Below are 27,670 nucleotides of genomic sequence, written 5' to 3' on the forward strand. Positions count from 1 at the left end.
CACCCCGGTTTGCCACGCCTTTGGCACTGTACCCGACTCCCACGCGATGTTGAATAGGCGTGTCAACCATGACAGCCCCTCAACACCCAGAGCCTTTAGCATTTCTGGCTGGATCTCATCAATCCCTGGGGCTTTGCCACTGCGGAGATGTTTGACTACCTCAGTGACCTCCACCAGGGAAATTGACGACGAAACACCATCAACCTCGAGCTCTGCCTCCAACATAGAGGGCGTGTTATTCGGATTCAGGAGTTCCTCAAAGTGTTCCTTCCAACGTCCGACGACCTCCTCAGTTGAGGTCAACAGAGTCCCATCCTTACTGTACACAGCTTGGATGGTTCCCCGTTTCCCCCTCCTGAGGTGCCGGATAGTCTTCCAGAAACACTTTGGTGCCGACCGAAAGTCCTTCTCCATGGCCTCTCCGAACTTCTCCCACACCCGCTGCTTAGCCTCCGACACGGCAGCAGCTGCAGCCCTTCGGGCCTGTCGGTACCCTGCAACCGAGTCAGGAGTCCTCCAGGATATCATATCCCGGAAGGCCTCCTTCTTCAATCGGACGGCTTCCCTGACCACCGGTGTCCACCACAGTGTCCGAGGGTTACCGCCCCTTGAGGAGCCTAAGACCCTGAGGCCACAGCTAGCCACCGCAGCTTCAGCAATGGAGGCTTTGAACACCGCCCACTCCGGCTCAATGCCCCCAACCTCCACAGGAATGCCAGAAAAACTCAGCCGGAGGTGTGAGTTGAAGATACCTAGGACGGGGGCCTCCTCCAGACGTTCCCAGTTCACCAGCACTACTCGTTTGGACTTACCAGGTCTATCCGGAAATTTCCCCCATTCCCTGATCCAACTCACAACCAGATGGTGGTCGGTTGACAGTTCCGCCCCTCTCTTTACCCGAGTGTCCAAAACATGCGGCCTCAGATCAGATGACACGATCACAAAATCGATCATTGATCTTCGGCCTAGGGTACTCTGGTACCAGGTACACTTATGAGCACCCTTATGTTCGAACATGGTGTTTGTTATGGATAATCCATGACTAGCACAGAAGTCCAATAACAAACGACCGCTCGGGTTTAGATCAGGGAGGCCGTTCCTCCCCACCACGCATCTCCATCGTTGCCCACGTGGGCATTGAAGTCACCCAGCAGAACTACGGAGTCCCCTACTGGAGCCCCATACAGGACTCCATTCAGGGTCTCCAAGAAGGCCGAGTACTCTGAGCTGCTGTTTGGTGCATACGCACAAACAACAGTCAGAGTTTTCCCCCCTACAACCCTTAGGCGCAGGGAGGCGACCCTCTCGTCTACCGGGGTAAACTCCAACACCGCGGCGCTCAGCCGGGGATTTATGAGTATCCCCACACCCGCCCGGCGCCTCACGCCCTCGGCAACTCCGGAGAAGAATAGAGTCCAACCCTTATCCAGGAGTACGGTACCAGAGCTGAGACTGTGGGTGGAGGTAAGCCCCACCAGATCTAACTGATAGCGCTCCACCTCCCTCACAAGCTCCGGTTCCTTTCCCCACAGCGAGGTGACGTTCCACGTCCCCAGAGCCAGCTTCTGCCGCCCGGGTCTGGTCCGTCGAGACCCCTGACCTTCGCTGCCACCCATGTGGCTGCGCACCCGACCCCAACGGGTCTTCCCACAGGTGGTGGGCCCATGGGATGAAGAGAGGGGGGGTGCCACGTAGTTTGTTCGGGCTGTGCCCGACCGGGCTCCGTGGCAAACCCGGCCACCAGGCGCTCGCCATCGAGCCCTCCGTCTGGGCCTGTTTCCAGACGGGGGCCCCGGGCTTCCTCCGGGCCGGGTCACATCTCCTCTTCTTACGTTATTCATTGAGGATTTTTGAACCATTCTTAGTCTGGCCCCTCACCTGAGACCACTCTGCCATGAGAGACCCTACCAGGAGCACAAGGCTCCAGACAACACAGCCCTCAGGTTCACAGGGACACGCAAACCTCTCCACCACGATAAGGTGACGGTTCCAGGAGAGGTTCAGTGTTTGTAATAACGCTGTTTAAAAGAACGGCGTTAGGTAACGCCGTTTTTTTTCCAGTAACGGGGTAATCTAACTAATTACAGTTTCCGTCGTTACAACTCCGTGACTGTTGCTATACATTAAATGCGGGGCGTTACTATGAATTGATTGAATAAACTGCGTAATCCGAACGCACCCCTGGCTTCAAACACAAACTACTAGTGAGGAGACTGGATGGGTTAACAACAAGATAAGCGATTCTGATTGGCTAAGGCCAATTCATGGTAGCCAATTGGAGCCAGTGTTTTTACACACAAGCCAGGGCACGCGTGCCACACACGCACGCACACACCAAACAGATTTGATGAAGCAGCAGAAATGGCGAGTCTGGAGCAATCCGATTTTTTACAGTAACTCAAATTGCCTGATAACTAATTACTTTTATTATAGAGTATTTCAGTCACTAACTCAGTTACTTTTTGGAACAAGTTGTGAGTAACTATAACTAATTACTTTTTTAAAGTTTTCCCAACACTGGTTATCATTAACTCACAGACTCATGCTGTAAAGTTGACTGTAATATTTTGGCCTCTGTTGACTTAGAAGTCCGCGAGCATCAAGCGTTGATGACACGGTGGGAAACGAGGGGTGTCTCATTTCTTAGCGGAACGTTCTTACCTCCATTGTAATGAGGGGCAAGGGGGAGGGGGAAGGGGGAGGGGGAAGGGGTTGAAATGGGATTGGCCCCTACTAATCGTGTACAGAATTTATCAGTACATCATTATTCATTTTCGATGCACTTACTCTTTTATTTTGTAAATGTAAATAATGTGGAGATGTTTGTGGATATTAATGCGTAACTTGTCTGCTGTTTTTGAAGGGCACATCTTTGGACTTGGACAAAGAGAGTCATTCATGCATGGTTCAATACATCTTGTTCCCGCCCCACTCCAACGCTACCAAAGATAGGTACAGCTTCCTGTTAAACAGATACAGTACGTAAGAGTTTTGATTGGCCTCCATAAATGGGTTTTGTTACTGTAAAGTTTTGGCCTCTGTCTGATCACATTCTTCATTCTGTATAGCAATAATAAAGATAGTTCCTTTTGTGAACTGAAAAATGAGAGCGTGCAGTACTATTAGCTCAGTAGTGACGGCATTAAAATCCTCCCTTGTTATGAACCACCTGTGTGTGTCTGTGTGTTTGTGTGTTATATGGATTTATTGGGAGCCAGTTTCTCCACCGACGATGACAATGACACAGAGGTGGAGGCCATCGACGCGGATGTGGAGCTGAACCTGGTGACAGAGTGTTGGGTGGAGCCGCAGACTGGGACAGTGCTGAGCCACACTGACCAGCATCACCAGTACCATGGCCTCAAGTACCAGGAGATCCCTCAAGCGGTGGGTCAGCTTGTGTCGTCTTCTGCATTTATGTCTGGGCCAGGTCTCTGGTGAATGTTGTTTACGACACTTCACCAGCTACCAGTGTGCAGTACAAGTACAGAGGGACCACCTTCAGTAGGTATTTTTCAGGAGCAATTTAGGAGCTGTCTCTCTATCCCCATAGACTGAAACATCAAACATAGTTTGAAAAAAACAAAAAACGGGTAACTAGTCCTGAACCAAGGTCCTGGGATAAACAGAATGATATGTTTCACCAACACAACACCTTCTTTCAATTCACGTAGAAGAAAAATCTTTCTGGATAATTGGAGCTCCGTTGTCAACACACCCAAGATGCTTCTCAGAGGGGGAAACACTTCACTATGTTCATCTCAGAACCGTGGTCCATGACCTCTTACCCATTGTTTGTACGGCCAATAGTATAGCATCAGTACATACATTCAGCAAACCCCCCTTAATCAACAAATTTATTTAACAAATGCTGTTTTGGTGTTTATGCATGTACATGTGTGCTATCGTTTTGATAGATCTTCCCAAAGGATTTGTCCTGCATGTCAACCATGTTGACATTTGAGTACCTGAGCCAAATGTGTCAGAACAAGGACCAGATGCAGCCCATAGTAGCAGACCTCCACGATGGTAGACATTTTTGATGCATTTAATCCAATATATCTCTACATTTTAAGTATTTTTATGTCTCTCAGGCCAGGTATATAATTGATATTGAGCAAGTGTTTAAGCTATTATTGGCCAATACCGATGGATGTATAATATATCATGCATCCCTCATGTATATGTTGGTATTTCTTTTCAATGTCTTACTTCATAGGGGAAGGAGAGTTCCTGGCATCTGAAGACAGAATTCTAACCGTTCCGTTTCAGTTTGACCTCATCCAGCTGCTCCCCAAGTGTCAGCAGATAGAAATGTTCTTCCTCATGTTTGGCAAAGGTAAAGTGTTTGTCAATGAAGCTGTATTTATCTATCACTTCTTAGAGTAGGTTATGGTCATTTGGTTTAATTTTTAGGGAGTCTATTCTATCTCAAATGCTTCATGTGTGTGCATCGATGTCTAAACATTGCTTCTAGTAATTAAGATTAGATATTCATTAAATGTTGACTGATAACACCTTTCTATTTCAGTGAATCAGCATTTTTTTCCCTTTCTGCAGTGGAGAATGAGGATGCAAACCAGGGCCTCTCATTCCTGCCCAATGACATGCTGCTCAGCCTCTTCCACAGCAGTCTGGAGCAGGACCTCAGCGACCGAGAGATACTGCTGGCTGACAGTGACCATCTGTTGTTCATTCAAAACATCCTGGAGCGGGAGCGGGAGGGGCACGTTGCACCGTTTTCGTTGCCCATTCTTAAAGGTGTGTGTACGAATTACCTGGGTGTTAATACACACCAGGGCAACCTACGTGTCTCTTAAATCGCTTTTTAAATTAGTCAATAAGCTGGGTTTTGCCCAAATATATGCAAATACACACCCAAACCAGCAGCAAGCAAATAACTGAATATATTGTGAAAGGTCTTAAAGGTGTCATTGCATAGGTTTTTCATTCATGTTGTGGTGGTCACTAGTAGCAATGAATGCCCTGTGAGTCGGGTGTTGTGGAGGAGGTGGGCGGGGAGGCACAACATGATTTTGGCTCTTACTCATGACATGGAGAGAGAGCGAGAGAGAGAGCGAGAGAGAGAGCGAGAGAGAGAGCGAGAGAGAGAGCGAGAGAGAGAGAGAGAGCGAGAGAGAGAGAGAGAGAGAGAGAGAGAGAGAGAGAGAGAGAGAGAGAGAGAGAGAGAGAGAGAGGGAGAGGGATGTTTGTGCCTGTGCTATTTGTGGCAATAACAAATCAACATTGCATCTTTTGGCCAAGAAAGAAGAGATGGTTGGATTGGACATTCATTCATCGTGACTGCGGCCGGGATTCGCGGGAGTGCTCACGGTGTCCGATCCGCACTGCGGGTCGACATATCCTGACATTGGTGTCCGGCGATCGATATCATTCATTCATTCATTCACTCACCGTGACCGCGCCCCGGGCAATCCCGTCGGGCCGCAGTGCGGGTCGGACACTGCGAGCACTCCCGCGACTCCCGGCCGCAGTCACGGTGAATGAATGTCCAATCCAACCATTTCTTCCTCAACTCTTCTTTCTTGGCCAAGAGATGCAACGTTGATTTGTTATTGCCACAAATAGCACAGGCACAAACTTGTTCCACAATGTAAGCACCTTTCTGTTACCTCCTACCTGCTGAGATGGACTCTGTGTCATCTCGACGCAAAATCTATTCTGTCTTCCCGTGGGCCGTCGCAAGCCAATGTGGGTGAGGCCATGAATAATAATTCACCAAATGACGTCAGTTGGTGAGGCTTTTCTGATTCGCTCGTTTATGCGTCTATTTTCTTGCATTTGCTAATGCGAGGTAGAACAATATTAGAATAATATTTTCAGATTCAGCATGCATATGCAGCTCAGAGTGAACAAGATTAAACGGTTTCTCAGGGAACAACAGATTTAATTATGGGAATAAAGTCATACTTTTCTTAAATGAAAACGTGTGGCTTCATTGGAGATGATCATATGTCTACTTATATTGGTGTCCCTTACTACTGACATTTATTAAGATACAGACTAACAGAGAAAAAGCTATGCTTGTACTCCACATATATATTCTAGATGGATGTTCATACTTTTGTGTGCGTGTGTGATTGTTTTGTGTTGGCGATAGAAACAATTAAGGGAATTCCCTTTGATTTGACATTTGCCACACAGAGTTCCTTTCCAAGCTATTGACTTGGTCATACTTTTCATGATTATTTTATATTGAGGTTGCAATCTTTTTAAAGAGACATCCTATGTCTGCTTCCCATTGTAGAGGAGTACCTCGGGACTCCAGACCGGCAGGATACGACCATGTCCTTCCACACCATCAGCAGCAGCCAGGAGGTGACGGGCTCCACAAGCACTTTACAGGTAGCCTCATCTCATGTCCAGCATTCCTACTATGTTATAGCAGGACATCCGGGGGGGACGTCACGGAGCCCGGGCTGGAAACCAGAAACTGCAAGGGGCGGAGTTACAACTTGTTTCCTGTTTCTTGAAGGAGAATTCTTCCTATTCTACCTATTCTACCATATTCGCGTATATGACCCCTCGAAGGGGATTTCAACTACTGTATTTTTAGCGGCCAGTCTACACAGTTTGATTTGAAACCTTTTTATAGACGCTTTTTCTAGGAACATTTGTGTGCATATGCGTGTTGATCTGTGTGTATGTGTCCTCAGAGCTTCAGTAACGTAGACCTTGTGGATGAGGAGCCGGTCCAACCGGGCCGGCGCTATGCTGCCCCCCAGTGGAGGTGCTACGCCAAGTACATCAGCTCCCAGCAGATCTTTCTGACCTTCCTCCCCACAGCATTAACAGGCAAGAAGCCTCCTATTTCTCTAATGCGTAGAGCGCTATTTTAGCTCGGAGTAATTCAGGCCCTTTTGCTCTGAAGGGAAATCCTAGTTGAATGAAATCAGCATAACATCCAAAAGGTGGTTATACATGTCTAATAGTGACCAAAGAATCCCATTAATTACTAAACATTTGATTGATTAGGTTTGAATTGTGTTATAAAAAATGAACTATGCATCTTCCTTCAATTCATGTAACATTTAGATCCTATGTTTCATGGGGCTTAATTTGCCTGTTGGCCACTGTTGTGTTAAGTATAACAGCCAAATAGTTTCCCAATTACCCCAATCCCATGCCTTTGTCGTCTGCTGCTGTCTCCTCATCCCCAGATGTTGTAATGTTGATGTCCTCGGAGGCGGGGGCAGAAGCGGAAGGCGATGTGGACGTAACCCAGACCAATGATTCGCTCCATGACTCGGTGGGCGGAGCCCAGGCCGAAGCCCTGTCTTTCTACTTGAGCAGAGGGGAGCAGTCTGACTGTTCCCGGGGGGCGTCCCCTGGTCTGGAGGGTGAGGGGCCTACCCCAGACTGTCTCACCCTGCACCAGGACAGCAGGGAAAGGAGGCGCTCGGAGACTGAAACCCCAAGGCCCCAGTCAGGTCAGGAGAGCCGTGTTCGTCTTGGTAGGACTAAAGTCATAACTTTGTACTCTTCGGAAGATATTCTCTCCTGTTACCGTCTTTTGCAGAAAAAAAGAAAAGGGAAATATAGAAAGGTGTGTGTGTTTGCGTGTGCATTTGTGTCCACTCGAAATTACAAACATTTAACTTTTACTGCTGTACCGAGAATGTTTGCTGCTGGAGCAAGTATGTTACTGCAGGTCCAGTTTAGTTGTCCATATTTGGATCATGTTTGGGGATTTTAGTTATAATACCACCAAATATATTCTAATCTAACGACTCTTCATGATTCATTATGAGTGAGCGATTATGACCTCGTATTTTGTCTTTTTTGGATTGTAGCATTCCCAGAAAAAGAGGGAGTGCAGTTTCGGGAGCCCCAGGTGAGTGACGTCAGTCCTCCATCCCAGCAGAGGCCAGCCCACGGAGGCCACCTGCGCTGCCCCGTTTACGTCTACCACGTCTCTCTGGACCACCTGAAGGACCAACTGGTCCACCCCACCTCTAGCCGACAGAGCCGCGATGTGTTCATGAGGTACCAGCAGAAGGAAGGCAACAGCACGTGGAGACGGAGCTATTTGTTTATTATACAATGCTTAACCTGACCTGGTTCCACTATAGGGAGATGTTGCTTTTGAAACTGCAGATGTCCTACAATATCTATCCTTTTTTACAATTATAGATTGTAGCATAATATTTTGGTTGGAAACTTCTTCACGCGTGACCATAATACCAGTGTTCAGTGTTCCAGTGTTCGTATTTTCATAATGTTAACTTAGTCAGAACAATACAAAACCACGCAATCTCCGTCAGTCAGGATTCAAATAAAGATAATTCTGAATCTTGAAATACAGTTTAATTTGCAAGATGTAATGGAGGAATATTATCATCCTCTCATTCATTGTAAAATTATCAGTTTTGTAAAATAATCCAAAATCTATGTTTGGTTGTTGCAACCAGACATTTGAACCTGCTTAATGAGACCTGGTGTGGGGCTTATGGATGTTAAGAGATAATGAGGATAATTTTTGCCACACCATTAGGGCAATGATCGCCACATGATTTGCTATTCTCCCGACTGGCCGTATATGTGAATGTCATATACTGACATTGGTATCCTGAAAACATCCTGAAAAAATACTACCCCTGAGGTAGTATTTTTGCCGGTGGAAATGTTAATTACCTTATATGTGAATGAGGAGTAGAAAGTCGACATTTCACACCATTTCAGTGGGCTTGTTGATGACGCTTCGGTTTATTATGGCATTATTATGTCACTGAGTGGCACCCTAAATTATAATCGGCCTGTTGCCTTTTGTTCGCTGAATGGTTCAAACATATTTAAATTTTGGCACTGTTTTTCAGAGTAATTCGTGGTGGATGCTTAATGATAGGTCTTATCATATCCACAAAGTACACATCATACAGTAAATTACAATACATGAGTTCACAGCTGCACGCGTATATAGAAAATGTTTTTTTTATTATTATTATTTACAACAGTTAGCTTAACATTATAGGGTCCCGGCCTTCCACTCCCTGTTTTCTCAGTTAAACATAGAAATCAACTACATTGGTCCCAGTGTTTGTTATATGTGAAATGAAGCAAAAAAAGATGCTCTCTTTCTCCGGTAATGCAGTCGTTCACGACGCCTTTCTTCTTCATCGTTTCTTCTATTTGTCTCTAACTCATGCTCCAATCTTTTATCGATCAATGCGGATGTTGTGGAAGCAACAGAATATATGATGCATCGCTGCAGCAACATTTAAAATGATTGCGATGAGTTCTCGCCGCTTGCGAACCTCGACCCTTAGTCATATCCCGCCCCTTGCAAGCCCGACTCACTAAACCCCCCGTTGATTCTACTGATGTCTGAGCGACACCGATGTCCGCATATCGGGCATCAAGTGTGATGCGGTCGAACCTCCGGTTATACAAATGCGGAGAAAAGACGGAGGACATGTGTGAAATCTGCAATATTTAAGAGATGTGAAGCACATAGGTTTCTGTACACGGGTTCAGATGTATAGTGTGCACTGGCAACCAAGACGGTTCAAGAGCTGTCTGTGTCATCTAGTGGATTAATTCTCTGATTTAGCCTGGGACCCCGTTTTTTGCACATCTGCCTCCCTACACATTGTTGTGTTTGAGGTATTTATGTCCTAGATAACATATGTACAACAAACTAGCAGTTGGCTCGTGACTACAAATCCAAAGGTGTCATGAAGGTTAAACAAACTTCCAAACAAACCTCAATCTCAGATATAAAAGATTGATCATCGGCTATCTATAGATAGGTTGTCCGCTATCTCTCGCGACTCCACATGCATAACAGGCGAGCCCAGGTTGGGAAACTCTTACAAAAACAGAACGGAAATTTTAAAGGAGAAAATACTGGCTCTGGCATTGCCGTCCGAGAGCCAATACTCCAACATGTTGCCATGAGGTACCTTTATCGTATCTTTTTAAACAACAACAGCATGGTGAATTCAAATAGAGGGGGAGATTGACAATTCCTTATTGTGTTTGAGATTATTTTTTTGTTTTGTGTCCTCTGCTAGGTCGCTGTCTCAGGAGCGCAGCAGCATGTCTTCCTGGACAGATTCTCTAACCCAGTCTCACAAGCACAAAGAGCTAGCCAACTATTGCAGTCTTCTTCAGGAGCATTACCACCAAAGCTATGTCAAAGGTCACTAATCCGTCCTACTATTTCCAACATCAGGATCGGATCTATAAGTGAAAAGGTGTAATAGCCAAAGGCGCTGTAGGTAGGATTTTGAGAATTGTAAAGAGAGAGCAGAGAACAGCGACATTTTGAAAGTATGCAGCCTAAAAAAACATCAGAATTAGCCAGAAGAAGTCTTAAATACAGGGGCAGGTTCAGTCACCTTGAAGAGATATTCTCACATGGTATTTTAACAAATGACAATCAAATTTAAATCGTACCTACCTCTCCTTTATGTGTCCTCATTATTACTGCTGTCCTGCAGGTGTGTACCGAAGCCTGCAGCAGTCCTATAACATCTGCTCCCAGGACCTCCTGACAGCGATGGACTATTGTGAGGAATCTCTCCAGGAGATTGATATCACACCCTTCCTGCAGACCCTCTGTGGCCACGTCCGGGACTTTCAGGAAAGTGCTGACATTCAAAGTGAGGAAATTCCGGGAAATTCCACAAGATCCCCGATGTTGGTCATCGGTGAGACAGAGGAAGATGGGACATCTTCCTTCTCACCCAGGTAATGTTAAGGCTCCATCATAATGAAATAGATATTTTTTTGGCTGAAATACACTTGATACAGGCTCTGTGTCTTTCGGTATTAAAATTGATTGAGCACTATCTTTAAGATATCTCATACATGGTCCTCCCTAGTGTTGAAGTGACAAAAGGAAAAGAACCATGGGAGGAATCGTCCACTGAGCCAGCATCTCCAGCCATCCTGGAGGAGAACAGGACTAACAAGAGCCAAGACCTCCTTCTGTCTCTGCTTAGGACGCAGCACACGTGTGAGGTGCATCCGGAACTCAACAAAATAATACAGGTATTTAACTTTTACATTCAGTAGAAAGTCCTCCCCTCTCCAGTGTGTAGTGAGCGTTCTGGCATAGCCTCTTGTTTTATGTGGATCTTTGTTATTGAATTATATATATATATATATATATTTTAAATAAACATTGCATCTTATTTTCACCAGGACAAGTTTACTGAAATTGGATCTCAGTATTTCAAGATGGTGCCCTTAAGCCCCCACTACTTCTTCTATTGTCCCCCGTCATCAAAGAATGAGGTGAGTTGGAAGCGTGTGCGTGTGTGTGTGTCATTAGCTGCGTTTCCATCTAAAAGGTGATGCGAATCTTTAGAAAGTTCGCAAAAAAGTAATTCAAATTAGATGCGTTTCCATCAAGTGGTTGGAGCGGAATAGGGTGATGACGTTACACGTTGATGTCGGCAGGGTTGCTATGGACGGTCGTTATGCGGAAATCGGAAAGACTGTCAGTCCTGTGTGTTCAAAGTTCGCTACGTCACAGCTGATTCGCAAAATGTGTTTCCATCTCCCATTTTGCGAATTTACTCTGTTTCGCATTTCTCAAAAACCACCTCAAGCGAGCGGATAAACTTTTTTGCGAATTAGAGGATTTTGATGCGAATTTTGGTGTTTCCATCACCGTTTACTGATTTATGAGGGGCCGTTTAGGACATAACTAATTGAGACACTCTCACACACATACCTATGAAACACTCTTACACTCACTACTGAAACCCTCACACATACATACATACTCGTCTGAAACACTTACACATACATATGAGAAACACACACGCATACATACATACCTCTGTGGCATATACACATACATATGAAATGCTTACATTCATACAAGTGAAACATTTATACGTATCTATCTGAAACACTCATGCAAGCACATATTTGTATAAATGTTTCAAATGTATGAATACGTTTTTCAGTTATATGTATGTATGCTCTTACATGAGGATGTGCAAGCGTTTCACATGTAGTATTCATACCAGTAATTTCAGTAGTGACGGTGAGAGCGTTTCAATAGTGAATGTAAGAGTGTTTCATAGGTATGTGTGCATGAAATTCCAAGGTCAAGGTCGGCATTTAAACCGGAAGGCGGGAACAAAGAGTGTCGGTTTCTAAGCCAACGGTGAAGAGCGTGACATTTCAGCCAATCACCAACGGTGAAGAGCGTGACTGACATTTCTGGTTTTTTGGCTCAGATTGGCGCGCTCTGGCTGTTCAAAAATGCACTCTTTGTTCCCGCCTTCCGGTTTAAATGCCGACCTTGACCTTGGAATTTCATGCACACATACCTATGAAACACTCTTACATTCACTATTGAAACGCTCTCACCGTCACTACTGAAATTACTGGTATGAATAATACATGTGAAACGCTTGCACAACCTCATGTAAGAGCATACATACATATAACTGAAAAACGTATTCATACATTTGAAACATTTATACAAATATGTGCTTGCATGAGTGTTTCAGATAGATACGTATGAATGTAAGCATTTCATATGTATGTGTATATGCCACAGAGGTATGTATGTATGCGTGTGTGTTTCTCATATGTATGTGTAAGTGTTTCAGAAGAGTATGTATGTATGTGTGAGTGTTTCAGTAGTGAGTGTGTGAGCGTTTCAGTAGTGAGTGTAAGAGTGTTTCATAGGTATGTGTGTGAGAGTGTCTCAATTAGTTATGTCCTAAACGGCCCCTCATACTGATTCGATACTTCAAAGTTTGCATTAAATTAGGGGGATGGAAACGCACCTATTGTTGGCAAGGCTTATCATTTAGCAACATTACTTGATCTCATGTAGTAATAATAATAATAATAATGAATCGCATTTACATATTGCTTTTTCAAGGTACCCAAAGCGCTTTACATAGGGAATGTGTATTGTTAAGTCTTGTCTCGGACAACACTTTAACAAGGAAAGTGATCAGGAAACCACAGAAAAAAGTTGAAGACTTCTATTTAGAATGTTAACAAAGTAATACAAATGCAGAGCACAACTGCAAACTGTTTTTATACTCTCGCTTCTGTGACACCTCCCATAAACTCATGTCATGGCTCCAGAACCAAGCAAGGGGTGAAGCTACAAAACTGAATTAAGAATGCACTCATCTCTGAGAAGTTCTCAACCGCTGATGTTTTTTATACAGTGGTATTTAGTTTCCAATTGTATTTTTGGACTGGACCTCAGTGACCTTATAGCTGGCTAGGGGCAGGCTCTTGTCTTAACATTCTCTAACTTTGTATCACACACGGTCATGCATGTGTCATTCACATATCTTGTAATTAAAGCCCTGAAGTCAACTTCAGGGCTTTAATGGTGAGATTGCCTTGTGTCACCTTGGTTCCCAGGCCTGAATAGTAGTACATACTTGGGGCACAGAACATCCGATGACCTTTTCTCAGATACAAGAGTCTCCTTAGAAGACTCTTTTTTTTTTTTCACACACTTATCTTATCCATATAGCATCCAAGGCAAGATATTGATTATAATCCTTCTAATGGTATAGCAATTCTCCCACAGTCAAATACACCACCACTGTGGAGCACCCATCTGGATGCCAAGACAAATAAGGGAGAAAAAACACAAGGAGAGCTGGTCAGTTTTCACCCAGGTAGTGGTGGCTGGCTCCAATACCTGGGGGACAACCGACCAGCTCTCCTGGTGTTTCTTCTTTTCCCTTGTGCTGCTGGCCAGGTTAACCCCAGGTAGTGGCGCTAGCCAGGGTGCTGCTGGCCAGGTTAACCCCAGGTAGTGGCGCTAGCCAGGGTGCTGCTGGCCAGGGCCGTGTTCCAATACCCGTACTGTCCGTACTGCGTACTCAAAATTTGAGTACGCAGTACGTTCCAATTCAGATCCGGCGAAAAAATGTATACTTCAAGGACCCGGATGCCGTACTCAAAATGGGCTAATCGTGAAGTGTGGATCGAAGGACACTCTCCGTACTCAACGGCAGCCATCTTAGCTACGTAGCGGAAGAGGCGGAGCCAGGCTGAGCCAAAGTCGGCGCATTTTCCACATAGCCTGCATTAATAGTCATTTTGTAGTTTTTATAGTTTTTATAGCTTTTTATAGCTAGTAGGCCTAAAGAGTTCACCGTTCAAAGCGGGATGTTTATTGCGGGGGAGGAGCCATCGTCAGTCGTGATCGTCATTTCCGGTAAGTGCACCACAGAGTACTCGATTTGGAACAGCACTCACATCTAAAAAATTAGCGTACTCAAGTGAGTACGGATAGTGCAGATAGTGTACTTCCTTTAAGTATACTCATGGAAGTACGGGTATTGGAACACGGCACAGGTTAACCCCAGGTAGTGGAGCTAGCCAGGGTGCTGCTGGCTAGATTTTCCCCAGGTAGTGGAGCTAGCCAGGGTGCTGCTGGCCAGGTTAACCCCAGGTAGTGGAGCTAGCCAGGGTGCTGCTGGCCAGGTTAACCCCAGGTAGTGGAGCTAGCCAGGGTGCTGATCTGCCAGATGGCTGGAGGAGTGTGGGTGCTGGCCAGGTGCCGCCTTGCCCCCTCACAATATGATACTAATATTGCTGTGTTGCTTACGTCAGCATGCTATTGCCAGTCAGATGTTTAGCGTGTAACATGCAGCATGTTTGTTCTGTAATACAGAAGGATTCTGATGGAGACGAGAGGAGACCCAGTGAGGAATTGATGTCTGAACCCGATCCAGTCACTGAGGATGGTGATACTGATTCTTCTAAATCCCTTTTCTGTGCTAGATGAAAGGAAAAAAAATGGGCAGACATAGAGGGATGGGAAATGCAATGTTATTTTAGTCAAAATACCCTCAAGGTGCTTAGGTGCTTTGTTTGTCCTTGTTTTGAAACAAGGAAAAACAAAACAGCTAAACAAAGCGCTTTATTTTAAAATGCCAATTTCTTATATCAATCGAACAGTCTTCGTTGCCAAATGATCTGTTGTTTGAATAAAGTGTAAGTTATGTGAGGAATGGACCACTGCGCGCTGTGCTGAAAACAAGAGGCTGGGTACATTGTGCACACGTGAACTTGCGGCTGCTTTATGTCATTTATCATTGAGCGATCCTTGGTCTCTGCTGCGTGCAGAGAACCTGTCGGGCTGCTGCATCGTGACGGAGAGCGACACCGACCTGGAGGTGGAGTACCAGGAGGGCGGTGCCGCCAAGTCGGACGGGGGCGAGGGGGATGACAGGTCGCTGTCAGATTCGGACACCGTCAACCAGGATGAGGACGAGGACGACTCCTTCAGCATCCTGGACGCAGACTCCCTCCTGGAGCCCGAGGCCACGTCACAGGAGATGCCGCCTCTGTTCGTGCACCTCACCTGCTCTGTCAACCTGAAGAGCTGCCATGGGTCCAAGCCCATACAGACCCTGCCCACCTGCCTAGGTGAGCACGTTGCTCTGTTAAGGAGAACCCCCCCCCCCCCCCCCCCCCCTCCCCTAGAAGTTTGCACTTCTAGTATGTGCAAACTTACCTGGCCACAAATGTAACTCTTTCTAACTATTTTCATTCATGTTTAAATGTATAAAATCATGTGTATGACGAAAACGTCACATAAATGCAAAATTTTTAAATGATTTGATCAGATGTTCAAGTCTTTATATATTTATGACTGATCTCTTTTGTATTCTGACCCTGTTGTAGTTGTGCTGATTTTGTGCTGATTTTGTCTTGTGGTCCCAGCTGAAGTGTTATCCTGCCTGGACAATGCAGAGTCCCTTCAGATTGTAGATTTGAACGAACTCTCGGTTACGTTGGACATTTTTGTCCTGACGCTACCACCCGAGATTGAAGTCATGGCAGACTTCCATCACAACAGGTACATCAAAAGCGATTAAAAGATGTTCATCAAAATTATCGAAGATTGGCCGCTATTGAAGCTAGTGCTGGTTTCATTTGATTCTTTTGATTTCCATTTATTTTTGTGCTACTTATTATAAGGGACTGATATAATCAACTTAGTTAATGGGCTCAAAGAAGAACAATATTCCAAATAAATGTCAAGTATGTACATGAAACGACATTATTGCCTCAACACGACGACATTTCAACAATTCATGGCAAATGGCCTCAAATTCCATCCCAAAATAACCAAATCTGTTAATTCTTGTACGGCATACTGTGGCCACAATTCCAGCTAAGGTTGTCATGTCTGCAGGTACACATCGGAGAGCAGTGTGTCTCTGAACCGTTCCCCTGGACAGCCCTCCTCATACCGCTCGGATGAGGAGATGATGTGTGGGCTGGACGACCTCAGAGGAACCAACGTTAACGGGTGCCTTACCTCAGCAAGAGACCATCGGTCTGAATACTGTATATAATATGGAACAGCATATGAATGACCCTGTGGTCTTTTCAACAGGGTTACTGGAGATTCTCTGTCCAAACTGCCAATGCAACAAAAGCTGGCTTTGCTGGCTACAATGGAAGAGGTCAGTGTGTTTTCTTTTTCTTTTTTTGTGTAGGACTTTTCCTGTAAAAATGGTAATATTCATCCTGCTTTCTCTTTCAGTAGAATGCATTTCCCACTGCCGTGCCTCAGTTATTTATTGCTTAAAGGAAAATGGATCTGGGATATGTTTAATATGATAACGAGTTGGAATGTTTGTTTGGGAGCAAAAAAGCGCGTATAGACTCATTCTTGAGTTGGTTGTTTTTAGCCGATTCCACCAAAACGCTATAAACTTCGTCTGCCCCATCTTGTTTTTACGACTCTATAGGTAGATTGACGAACACAGAGATTATGACATCCGTCAGCAACACGCAAGCTCTGTGTTTGCCAATCTACTCAAGTCTTAAAAACAAGATGGCGTCGACGGGTGAACTACTGATGGTATTGTGTGTATAAAATGTCCTTTTTAATAAACAATCTGTACACTTACAAAGTTATCAATGCCTCGTTTTATATGTTAAGACCCTTATTATACTACCAAAGAAGTGTCGGGCTACTTCTAACCTTTTAAGTCGTTTAAAGTAGCGATTTAGTTTTTACCATAACAAATGCCCCCATCATTCCGAGTTTATAGCGTTTTGGTTGAATCAGCTAAAAACAACCAACTTAAGAATGTGTCTGTACAGGCTTTTTTGCTCCCAAATGAACATTCTAACTCGTTATCATATTAAACATATCCCAGATCCATTTTTAGACCGGAATTGTCCTTAAAGACACCACATAACATGGTATAACTGCAGTTGGAACTCTACGCTTGCAGGGTTTCCTCATTGCCCCAACTAATCCAAACCAGCACCAACGTCGGGCCAGTGTGCCATACCCAAGATGGGGACTCGCTGCTGTTGGATGAGGCTTTCAATGACCTTATGGTCATATTGGCGTATTGGCCTACCTCCCCAAACAACACTTCATGGTGTTTGTGTTTGCTAGGCAGTGATAAATATCAACAATGCCCATTTACATCCTGAATGAACGTCACGTCAGAGCGACATTTTGTATATAATCAAATATACGCTCAGACAAGAGGACTGACTACCGACATGGGGGGATTATCAAAGGGTTGTCTGGGAAGAAGCTTGCTCTGAGGTCTTCCTGGTGAAAGCTCCAGTATGTTCCAGATCCGCTGGCTCCTGGAGGACGAGATCGTGTCGGCGCTGAGGTGCTCGCAGGCCATCAGCTCGACCGTCCTGCAGAAGGTGGCGGACCACGTGGTGCGGTCCAGCGGGCGGATGTGCTGCCAGCACGAGATGGTCCCCCTGCAGTTTGTCTTTGGCCCAGAGCAGTCCCTCGAGAAATTCAGACAGGTAAGTGCTGCCCCATCAGTTGAAGTTTACCCAACATATCTGAAATCTCGATATGGTGCGCAATATATCTGTAACGGTTGGTTACAGATAACGTATTCCAAGCATTTATGGCAATTCCGGTCTGTATAATTACTCAAATGAAGTCAATAGTTGGGATGAAATTTAAATATAGGCCTCTTCTGGCATACCACAGAAGAACATTTTTGTGACACAAGGCTGCAGTTAATGATGCAAAATGCATTGTTTTCTGCTGCAGGAGTTCCGCAGAATATCCTTCCATGGGTATGTTTTGAACGGTGAACAAGACAGCTTCCACTACATGTCCCTGAGTCGAAGGGCCCTGGCTGGCAAGACCAAGGCAGACCACGCGTTGGACCTCCGCCGACAGCTGGACTTGTGTGCCATCAGAGTGAACGCTGGAGACAAGTCCGGGTGTAGTCAGGCTTCTCTCGGCAAAGTCCCAGAGAATGAAAAATCGGTAGGAGCGACGGAGGCAGACAGTGAGGTAACTGACATCATCATATCTTTCTTCGTTTAAGTAAAATCAAAAGTAGATAAGCAACGCTAAAACACGATTAAAACACTGATTGTACTGCCAGTGGTTCTAGGGAGCTGTCCCTTGGCACTTATTTGAAACTATTAAAGCAACAAAATGTAAGAATTTGTATTTTTGCGATTTTGCGCCCCTACAGTTTCTGACTGCAATTCACTTTTACAACACTATTGTGAAACTATCATCGATAGCTCTTTCCCTCTGCGGTCTCTGTGACTCTGCTATGATGTCTGTACTAGGTACACAAGAAATACCCCAAACTCTAATGTAATACTTTACTTACTTCATTTCACTTTACCTTTCTCATCAAGGTTAACAAGGTACATTTTATCTTAAGATGTATTCTGTGCAATGATTTCCATTTGAGTGACCTTGAGTCTGTCCCCTCGTAGGGCGAAGAGATGAAGCCTTCTAACACCGATTGCAGCCTGCCGTCTGGATCCTCGACGGATGGTGTCAAAGTGGTCAAGCAACAGTCTGAAGGCTTCCACTCACAGAATTCCTCAACTAAGTCCCCCATCAGCCTTAATCTGCTGCCAGGACCCGTCAGCGCTGAGCAAGGCTCGGAGCCTTCCTCGCTCCCCAAAACCCCGTCCACTGTCAGCCTGACAGAGTCTTTGCAGTCAGCCACCCATTGTAAGTGAGCTCCGCTTCATCTCAGTGGCCATACAATATCACTAATTATAAAAACGGACTTGCAGAATTAAAGGTCAATAAAAGGCATTTTGGCTCAAACACTAGTGTTTCCAATTTGATGCGCTGCTTAATACCCATTTTGGTTAACTTAAGGTTAACTGTATGAAGGCTCGATGGCAAGTTTGGCTTGCTACCCAGGGATGTAGACATTGTGAATTGTGACTGGAGATGTATTCTCCAGGTCTGAACACAAGCCCTTGCATGCTCACGGGGTCATCATGAGCAGAGCAGATCCTTGATGACAAGTATTTTGTTTCCCCAGGTAGTGGAAAACTAAGAACTAACCGTGTCCAAAGTGTGGTGTCCAGCCAAGGAAGTCTTGATTCAGACATGTTGGGTATGCCAATCAACAGAATTCTGACAAAAGTAGATAACATGAGATAATGAAGATAATTGGTCCGTTACCTTCAACATTGATAGCACTTGAATTAGCATTAATAGTAAAAGCTCAGAATTCACATGAAGCAGTAATGGCTCTCTTATGGCATTGCAATTTCCATTTAAAGCATGATTTGTGAATGATGATGTTGATGAAAGCCTTCTCTGCATGGAAAGGGTACGATGGCGACAGCAGTGACTCGGAAAGCGAAAGCCCCGCGTTGGACGAACAGGAGCCGAAGGTGTTACTCATGCCCAACTTCTGGCTCATCGTTAGGATCCACCAGGACAGGGTGGAGGTGTACTCCCACTCTCGGTAGGACGGTTGGCCGGAACGGTGGACATGACCAGGAGCTCCTTCTTCGTTACATCTTGACTCTCCCGCGTTGTCTTTTTATTTTCCTCAGGAGCTTCACGGAAGACAAAGATGAGCTGGAGAAACCGGCAGACCTTCCCGAGTACCTCAAGCTGCATCAGATGATGGTGCGCAAGATCAGTGATATGTGCAGAGTCGTCAATCAGGTATTGGAGTGAGGCACAGAATGTGTTTACTCTGACGTTGAAACTTTCCTTACACATCCGCAACTATTCTATTTATTCCTCTCTTTTGTGTTTTTTATGCCTCCAAGTTCTGTACAATCTGACTAATTATTGCTTGTATATTAGTAGTTGAGTATTATAGATCTTTCTATAATTTGTTGTAATTTTTCAACACATTTCCCGAAATGCATCCATGGTTGTGCACAGAACCCCTTGAGGGATGTGAGTGAATGAGGTGTGCCATATAGATGATTAGGAACCAAGAGTGCTCTATGCAGGAAAAAAACAGGCCTACACAGAAAAATTCTAATGAGAGGAGCGCTTAGTATGGATCGTCATGGTATGGCCCCAGTCGCTGGTGTGTTAACCATGTTAACCAGACGCCTTGCGATGACACGGGCTGGATTCCAACTACATGTCATTCCCTCTCTTCTCCAACCCAATTTTTCTATTTCTCATCGCTCACTTTGAGACAAGATAAGTCAACGGTACAAAAAAACCTAAATGTTTTCTGTAGGATCCAAAGGACATCAATTATCGATGAACATTTGGATAAGCATCCGCGTATAAGTTAAAGATAGATCAATTTTTGTTGTGTAGATCTCTGTGGTCAGCGCCTGTTTCTGTTCTGTGTAGCGCATGCTGTTGCAGGATCTGCACGATAGACACGTATGCAACTCTCTGCTGGTGGCGGAGAGCGAAGACGACATTTGGAAGAACGACTCCCTCTACAGGCATAGGCATGCCATCTCGGATGGTGAGTTTTACCTTGATCATTACAATATACCTCGAAATGTATTCCATCCCCTAATTTAAGATGTTTTTTTAATTGAAAACATCAGAAAAGATCTTGCATTTGGGAATGCAATAATTGCTTTTTAAATGATCACATAGTAGGCCTAGAGTTTCTTTATATGGGGCTTTAAATGTCCTCCCCCTTTACTAAATACTGCATGTGGTGAGGATGATATATGAAGGACGACTACCACTACATATCACTGAAAGGCTTTCGTGTGTAACTGTTGCAGTATAAAAAATTAGCAGGTTCGATTTTCATGCAAACAAAACAACATGTTTAATTGGTCCTCTCCAGTTTGCTGGAAGCAGCAGACATTTACTGGTCTGCTTCAGTCCAAGCAATCTCCCCCCGCCCTTCCCACTCCCATTGGGCCATCCACCACTCTCCCCCCACCCTTCCCACACCCATTGGGCCGTCCACCACTCTCCCCCCGCCCTTCCCACTCCCATTGGGCCGTCCACCACTCTCCCCCCGCCCTTCCCACTCTCATTGGGCCGTCCACCACTCTCCCCCCGACCTTCCCACTCTCATTGGGCCGTCCACCACTCTCCCCCGCCCTTCCCACAACCATCCACCATCCACCACTCTCCCCCCTCCCTTCCCACTCCCATTGGGCCGTCCACTACTCTCGCCCCACTCTCTCCCCTGTTTGTAAAGTTTTTTTGAATTGAATTAAATTGAATTGCACCCCCTTTGAATTCAACTTTCAGATTACACTACTGAGGAGAACTACCAACCCAGAGACTACCTGGCCGCCACCATGGAGTTCATCCCTGGATACTTTGCCTGCGAAGTGGTGTGGAGCACCATCATCCTCATCCACCCGCGCCTCAAGATAGGGCCCAACATGGGCGTGTCGCGAGGTCAGCCGTGCCAGCCGTAGTTTCCACCCTGCTGGCTCTCTTCAGCATTCTCTTCTGATTTGAGGCCAATAAAAGGGCCATGATCAGAAATGTCCTTTCCTTTCCTGAGATATGATAATTGACCATATCTCGGGAACAACTGCTAAATTCTTCCTTGTGTATATGTCTCCCTCTCCTCCATTGTTTGCAGCCATTCAGGCCTTGCGCTCTGTGCTAAATTCCTTCTGCGTGGGCAACAGGAAGAACATGTTTGTCTACCAGGAGCGAACAACTAAATCTGTCTTCTATCTCAGGTAGACGCCGCTACAGTTGGCTACTTTCATTTGTTCTGTATATTGACATTAGTGTAATTGTATGCGTTTAAGGGTGCTTTCGCTAGGACTTTAGAGCTGTAAAGAGACTGTAGAAGAGAACAAGATTTTGAAACAAAGAACAACCCAAATCTCCCTCTCTTCTCCCTCCTAACCCATGTTTCTCCATCATTGATTCATGCACCTTTGTTATTGTCCGGCAAGATAGATTTCTCAAACTAATCAGGGATTAAATGCTCTGATTGGTCCGAAATTTGTTCTATTTTAGTGTCTATAAATCTATATCGGCTTACCCTCAGCACCTCTTAAATGCGTCATATGTACATTCCTCACCTACCACCAGGCTCTCTGAGACCTCTCAAGCGGGGAAGTACTGTGAAATGGAGGGCAACCTCTCCGCCAGTCGTTCGCTAGGACTGTCAAGGAGTCAGGAGCCTTCGGAGGAGATGAACGTAAACAAACTTAATCTACAGGATAAAACATTTCCAGTGTATAACACCTCCAAAATGTACAGATTCTCACAAGTTTTGGTTAGCTGATAAACCTTGGAAGTTTATTGAATATATTGTATATTAAACCAAAAGTATCCAACAAACCATTTTAAACTGCTTATAAAAGCTGTGTACATTATTTAATATACATACTCTTCACCCTAAAATGTATATGTAGTGATGCTTTAGATCCATCCGTCACTCGACTTCACTTCGGGTCAATTCAGTTGTGTTGATTGTCTTTCCTTCCGTCTTCCTCATCAGTACCAGAGGTCTCCTATGGAGAGCTCTCGGCCGATTGGTCTGGTGGACAAACACATCCTACTGCTGGTGCATGGTGTCGGGGACGCAGGCGAGTCCTGAGAGTTAGAGATGAGAATTGGGTGACTTACATGGAAGGGAAACACTGAACTGTTATGCAATCATAACATTAGGCATTAGACAGTTCCACTGGCTATGTATAAGAACCCAAACTTAATATAACTGGAAATATAAGAACGTGACATACCTCCCAGCCAAGTATAAAAGTTTTTATTGAAACATACATCTCACATGCTGCAGAAAAGCACTTGGTTAATCATTCTTTTGCATACATGTAGGCATGCAACATCAAGATGAGTAACATAAGTAAAAACATAATTCAAAAGATTGAATGAAGAAATCTCTCCAACCCGTGTGACAGGTGCATATAGGTTGTTCTGAGGTCTGTTACGGCCCCAGTTCTAAATATATTTTGTTATGTCATGGTGTATTTTAATTTTTTCCTTTGCAGGTCCAGAGATAACCGATGAGCTGGTCAAGTTGCTCCGCAAGCGTCTCAACGAGACCACTCTGGACATCATCACGGTCATGCTGGTCAGGAACTGCAAGTTGACCCCCGCTGATGTGGAGGTGAACATAGTCAGATCTAAGTCTTCTTCACTACCGTTTTAGCATTAGGAAAGATTAAATACTTCCTTTGACGGTGTCAGTATCGCTGAAAAAGACCTGTAAACAAGGCTTTACTCCGCCTCTCAGTTGTATAGCACAGAAGCTCTACTATAAAGTCATAGGACTGATGGAGCCCAGATTAGGGTAAGGCTAATCCTTGTGGAGGGTAGAACATCCATCTATTTATCCCAAGCAGCACCTTTCCACCAGATCCCCGGGACGACGCTCATGCTCCTCTATTGTCAAATGTGCTGTGGGATGCCGATGCTAAAATTATGTCATTATTTAAATGCATAGTTCATCCAGCCATTGGGCTCTCCTTCAAACGAAGTGATGCAGTTCAGTCTCCCGCAGTACTGCTTGTCTATCCTGCCGGCAGTAGCCCACTACCTCAGGCAGAATCTCCTCATCTTCCTGCATGTCCCAAAGTACACAGACAGCAACACAGCACACCACTTCAAGGTAAGTCTCTGCCTTACCACTTTGAGGCGGGTTTGTAGATTTGATCCTCCTGGCAAAAAATGAGCTGGCCACTACCTGGTTGTTTCTTTTATCCTGAGAATATACAATCAGGTAATATTAGTAAAACTATAATGTTAATTGTTTGGGTGAGTCAAAAACCTAATCATTACAGTCCTATTCTTATGTAGTTCAAACTCTGACTCTGTGAGCTGACTACCAGCTCTTCATGTGCAGTAACACATTTGACCCCTTGTGTTTGATAGTGAAAGCTTCACATCCTGTACCCTGTTTGCAGCACTACTTCCATGCGTGCAGTGGTTTGCCTGATGGTGATATCTACCTCTACAATAAGCCCGGTGGACAGGGGACCGGTGGCAAAGGTAACCATGGATCCTCTTTTCACATGGGCTGGAATTGTTCTGTGTCCCACAATTTGATTTCTATTCTTCGGGTCACGATTAGATTAAAAAATCTTTGATTCATCGATTCTTTCTTACACCCCCTGCAGCTATGTACAACACTTTAAAATGTGTTAATGTTGAGGTAATAACTACCTGATATGGCGAGAACAATACTTTTTTATCCAAATCCCTACCAACGGAAATGTACAAATATTTACTCAAAGCCTGAAACCATTATGCATTAATTTTTCGTTCTTCTTTCTTAATGTTTTATGCATTCATTTTTCGTTCTTGTATTCTTAATGTTTTGTTTTTCTGCCTACTTTGCTATTCAGGGATCGCTTGCATCACGCTGTCGTTTGTGGATGCTCAAGGGGGCACTGTAGTGGTGCCAGCACAGGACTGCACTGCACTGCAGAAGCAGAACCCTTTCAACACCCCCCTCCACCCAGACCAGTTTGAAGAGCTTACAGCTGTTTTTAAGATGGATTCTTCAAATAGCCTCTCAGGTATGGTCTGTTATTGCATGAGCTAAAACTACCAGTCACCATTATCTAATATATGCATCACTATCAAACATGAAAATCATATCCTTTTTTTCCTCACTTTAGTACAGTCAAATTAATAATTGATGCGTTATTATTATTAATATAATTATGTATTTTATTGAGTGTTCTCACAGTCAAAAAGGCTATGAAACATGAAGTACATTTCACATTTCAATAATCCTGTTTCTCCATTGCTGGTGTCAGTTGTATATTGCCGGTATATTATAATTATATATTTGCTAATATCAGCTACAGCTTTTCCTACCTAGACAATAAACTCCTTGTTGTCTCCACAGTTTCTTGTTTGTTAATTGATTATCATAATTTAAAAAATTTCTCTACAATAAAAAAATAATATCTTTGTGAAACAATGTAAAGTAGATGCCTGAAAGTTCTCAACGAGCGGTGTGGATTGAAAACAAAGTTTCATGAAGTGGCATTTCAACGGTGAACATTAGAGACATGACTTCACTGTGATATTTTCAATGACAATGATGCATCCACGTCACTTTGATTTGGACAGATATTATCGTTTAGGCCCTACTGTCAATGAGATTTTTGAGACTGTATTTTTAGAAACAACACAGGTGTATTAGAAAAACAGCAAGCGTGCTACTGGTCTTTGTACTAAGCTTTTTCTTTATCAGTGCCACAAATGCAGGTCCGCTTTGATGTCTGGGAGCAAGGCAACATCAGCCCCTTGCAGCTCGGAGTCAAGCTCCAGGGAGCTCTCCGCCATGCACTGTGTGACGTGGTCATGGAGCTGAACCTGCTGCCCAACCCTCTTTGTTTGGGGGCCTTCTGTGCGGCGCCAATAGTTCATAAGGAAGAGAGTAAAGGTAAGGATCTTTAGAAATGTATCTCAAGTTAAAGCTGCTGTAGGTATGAAAGAAGAGCCATGATTTGAGGGTATTTTTAGAGAAATGCCAAAGCCACCTGTCCCCTATTGGTGAGTGAAATGCACTGTGAGAATATCTGCTCTGGTTGACTGCCCCTGCCCCTGTGTGAGAACATTTAGGTGTGATACCGTTCCTGGCTGCTTTCTGACTAGAGATGCGCGGATGGGCTATTATTTCATCCGCAACCGCATCACAAAACGCTTGATCCGCCCGCCATCCATCCGCAACAATTTTTTTGACCAATTTTCAAAACCGCACCCGCCCGCCATCCGCCTGTTGTTTTTAGGTATATGCGCTGCTGACGCGAGGCTAGAAAGTTCTTGCCTGTTCTTGAAAGGAGACTGATCCAATGCCGCAAAGATATTTAAAGGATAAAGTCCCTAGTATGAAAGCCTATTGGCTATGTTGTAGCCTATCCCCAGAATATTATCAGTGAAGTGACGTCTGTCTCCGATCGATGCACAGGGAGAAACTTTAAAATAGCCAAGCACATCGGCAAACCTGACCTTACCATAGGCTAGTAGGCCTACACTTTTTTATCATTGTAATAAAACGCAATTTGGTACACCATTTTAATATGGTAATATAGCCTACTGTGTTGTTTTTTTTGCAAAATGAAAGATAGCCTTTTAAGGAAACGCCGACTCGAGCCTATTAATTCCGAAATTTCACCGCATTGAAGGCTATATAGGCTACTGTAACAAGCCCAACACTTGCCTGCTTGCCTTGCAAATCAAAGTTTTCCGACTATTTTTCTTACCTTCTTTCTTAAGTGTTGATGTTACTGAGCTAGAAGTTTAACTTGTTCTGCACATCTCGCGCTGCCAATGCCTGATGTCACTTCTGAGTCAAATCACTCCATCTCTTTGAAATTCCATATTCCACGAGCGGTAGGCTACAATGATAGCCTGGCTCCGCCCGCCTAAGTACTTCCGCTCAATTTGAATTTCCCTTCAGTACTAGGTCTGGACCTGCTGTATGTAATTTGGTTTTCTGGTGCCGCTGTCACGTTAAAATTGTACCGGGGGCAAAAATTGTACCGTCATCGTTTGTTTACATCCTGACAACCTGCCCGGCAACAGATGACGCGATGCAGAAAACATGTTTCCAAACGACGAAATAACATAATACAGATAGCGGATCGCTATCTGTATTATGATAGATAGCGATAACACTTGTTTTTACTTTATATTTGTATTGTATTTAATTGTTTAATCGAAACAATAAAAAAAATTGCCCGTGAAACGGTCGATCGCGTCAAATGACAAATGTTTTGCCCGAGAAACGGGCGATCGCGTCAAATGACGTAGGAGGGTTCTTGAAACATAATACAGATAACGGATCGCTAGATAACACTTGTTTTTACTTTATATTTGTATTGTATTGAATTGTTTAAACGAATTTAGCTAGTAAACTGAGTGTTTTAAGCAGGTTTCATAGTCTAGAATGTTCAAGAACCTTCCTACGTGATTTGACGCGTCATTTGACGCGATCGCCCGTTTTGCGGGCAATTTTTTTTATTGTTTCGATTAAACAATTAAATACAATAAAAATATAAAGTAAAAACAAGTGTTATCGCTATCTATCAGAATACAGATAGCGATCTGCTATCTGTATTATGTTATTTCGTCGTTTGGAAACATGTTTTCTGCATCGCGTCGTCTGTTGCCGGGCAGGTTGTCAGGTTGTCAGGATGTAAACAAACAATGACGTAGGCCGGTACAATTTTAACGTGACACCGCCACAGCGGCCACCAATCAGCGAACAGAGGGCGTGTCTGAGAACAATGACGATAAAGTCGTACGCCAGTTTGAGTTGTTGTTGTAGGTCGGTAGTTGATTTACAATGTGCAATTTTTCCCTGATAAATTAAATTAGACGAACAAAACCTGCAGCTGTCGTTGACGGACATTTTCGTGCAGACGCGCAAGGTGTTTGGTTTGTGTACAACCTGCGCGTGATTCCCGGCGCATGACATACGTCACAACCAAACGTTAGCGATTGGTTATGGCAGATCCAGAGTGGCACTGG

The 27,670-nt window shown here is 44.4% G+C and overlaps 1 protein-coding gene across 6 annotated transcripts in view; it reads left to right on the forward strand.

The window, feature by feature from the left end:
- The window catches only part of szt2 (SZT2 subunit of KICSTOR complex), a 69,273-nt gene that overhangs the window by 15,661 nt on the left and 25,942 nt on the right, over positions 1 to 27,670 (forward strand). For 5 of the 6 annotated variants that reach the window (XM_056604512.1, XM_056604513.1, XM_056604516.1 and 2 more), the window contains 34 exons: positions 2,864 to 2,952; positions 3,219 to 3,387; positions 3,918 to 4,029; positions 4,220 to 4,339; positions 4,561 to 4,761; positions 6,269 to 6,366; positions 6,678 to 6,816; positions 7,182 to 7,475; positions 7,815 to 8,007; positions 10,035 to 10,162; positions 10,464 to 10,713; positions 10,848 to 11,016; positions 11,170 to 11,262; positions 14,642 to 14,714; positions 15,097 to 15,399; positions 15,697 to 15,832; positions 16,172 to 16,288; positions 16,376 to 16,445; positions 17,584 to 17,769; positions 18,026 to 18,274; positions 18,715 to 18,958; positions 19,281 to 19,355; positions 19,574 to 19,712; positions 19,804 to 19,918; positions 20,573 to 20,693; positions 21,446 to 21,598; positions 21,789 to 21,891; positions 22,253 to 22,361; positions 22,665 to 22,752; positions 23,173 to 23,291; positions 23,628 to 23,792; positions 24,088 to 24,172; positions 24,529 to 24,702; positions 25,389 to 25,580. In XM_056604512.1, coding sequence (XP_056460487.1) covers positions 2,864 to 2,952; positions 3,219 to 3,387; positions 3,918 to 4,029; positions 4,220 to 4,339; positions 4,561 to 4,761; positions 6,269 to 6,366; positions 6,678 to 6,816; positions 7,182 to 7,475; positions 7,815 to 8,007; positions 10,035 to 10,162; positions 10,464 to 10,713; positions 10,848 to 11,016; positions 11,170 to 11,262; positions 14,642 to 14,714; positions 15,097 to 15,399; positions 15,697 to 15,832; positions 16,172 to 16,288; positions 16,376 to 16,445; positions 17,584 to 17,769; positions 18,026 to 18,274; positions 18,715 to 18,958; positions 19,281 to 19,355; positions 19,574 to 19,712; positions 19,804 to 19,918; positions 20,573 to 20,693; positions 21,446 to 21,598; positions 21,789 to 21,891; positions 22,253 to 22,361; positions 22,665 to 22,752; positions 23,173 to 23,291; positions 23,628 to 23,792; positions 24,088 to 24,172; positions 24,529 to 24,702; positions 25,389 to 25,580 — 5,071 coding nt within the window. The remainder of the gene's footprint in view (positions 1 to 2,863; positions 2,953 to 3,218; positions 3,388 to 3,917; positions 4,030 to 4,219; positions 4,340 to 4,560; positions 4,762 to 6,268; positions 6,367 to 6,677; positions 6,817 to 7,181; positions 7,476 to 7,814; positions 8,008 to 10,034; positions 10,163 to 10,463; positions 10,714 to 10,847; positions 11,017 to 11,169; positions 11,263 to 14,641; positions 14,715 to 15,096; positions 15,400 to 15,696; positions 15,833 to 16,171; positions 16,289 to 16,375; positions 16,446 to 17,583; positions 17,770 to 18,025; positions 18,275 to 18,714; positions 18,959 to 19,280; positions 19,356 to 19,573; positions 19,713 to 19,803; positions 19,919 to 20,572; positions 20,694 to 21,445; positions 21,599 to 21,788; positions 21,892 to 22,252; positions 22,362 to 22,664; positions 22,753 to 23,172; positions 23,292 to 23,627; positions 23,793 to 24,087; positions 24,173 to 24,528; positions 24,703 to 25,388; positions 25,581 to 27,670) is intronic. The other variant, XM_056604515.1, reaches the window with a different exon arrangement.

Source organism: Gadus chalcogrammus, chromosome 12 (assembly GCF_026213295.1).
Source record: "Gadus chalcogrammus isolate NIFS_2021 chromosome 12, NIFS_Gcha_1.0, whole genome shotgun sequence".
NCBI lineage: Eukaryota > Metazoa > Chordata > Actinopteri > Gadiformes > Gadidae > Gadus > Gadus chalcogrammus.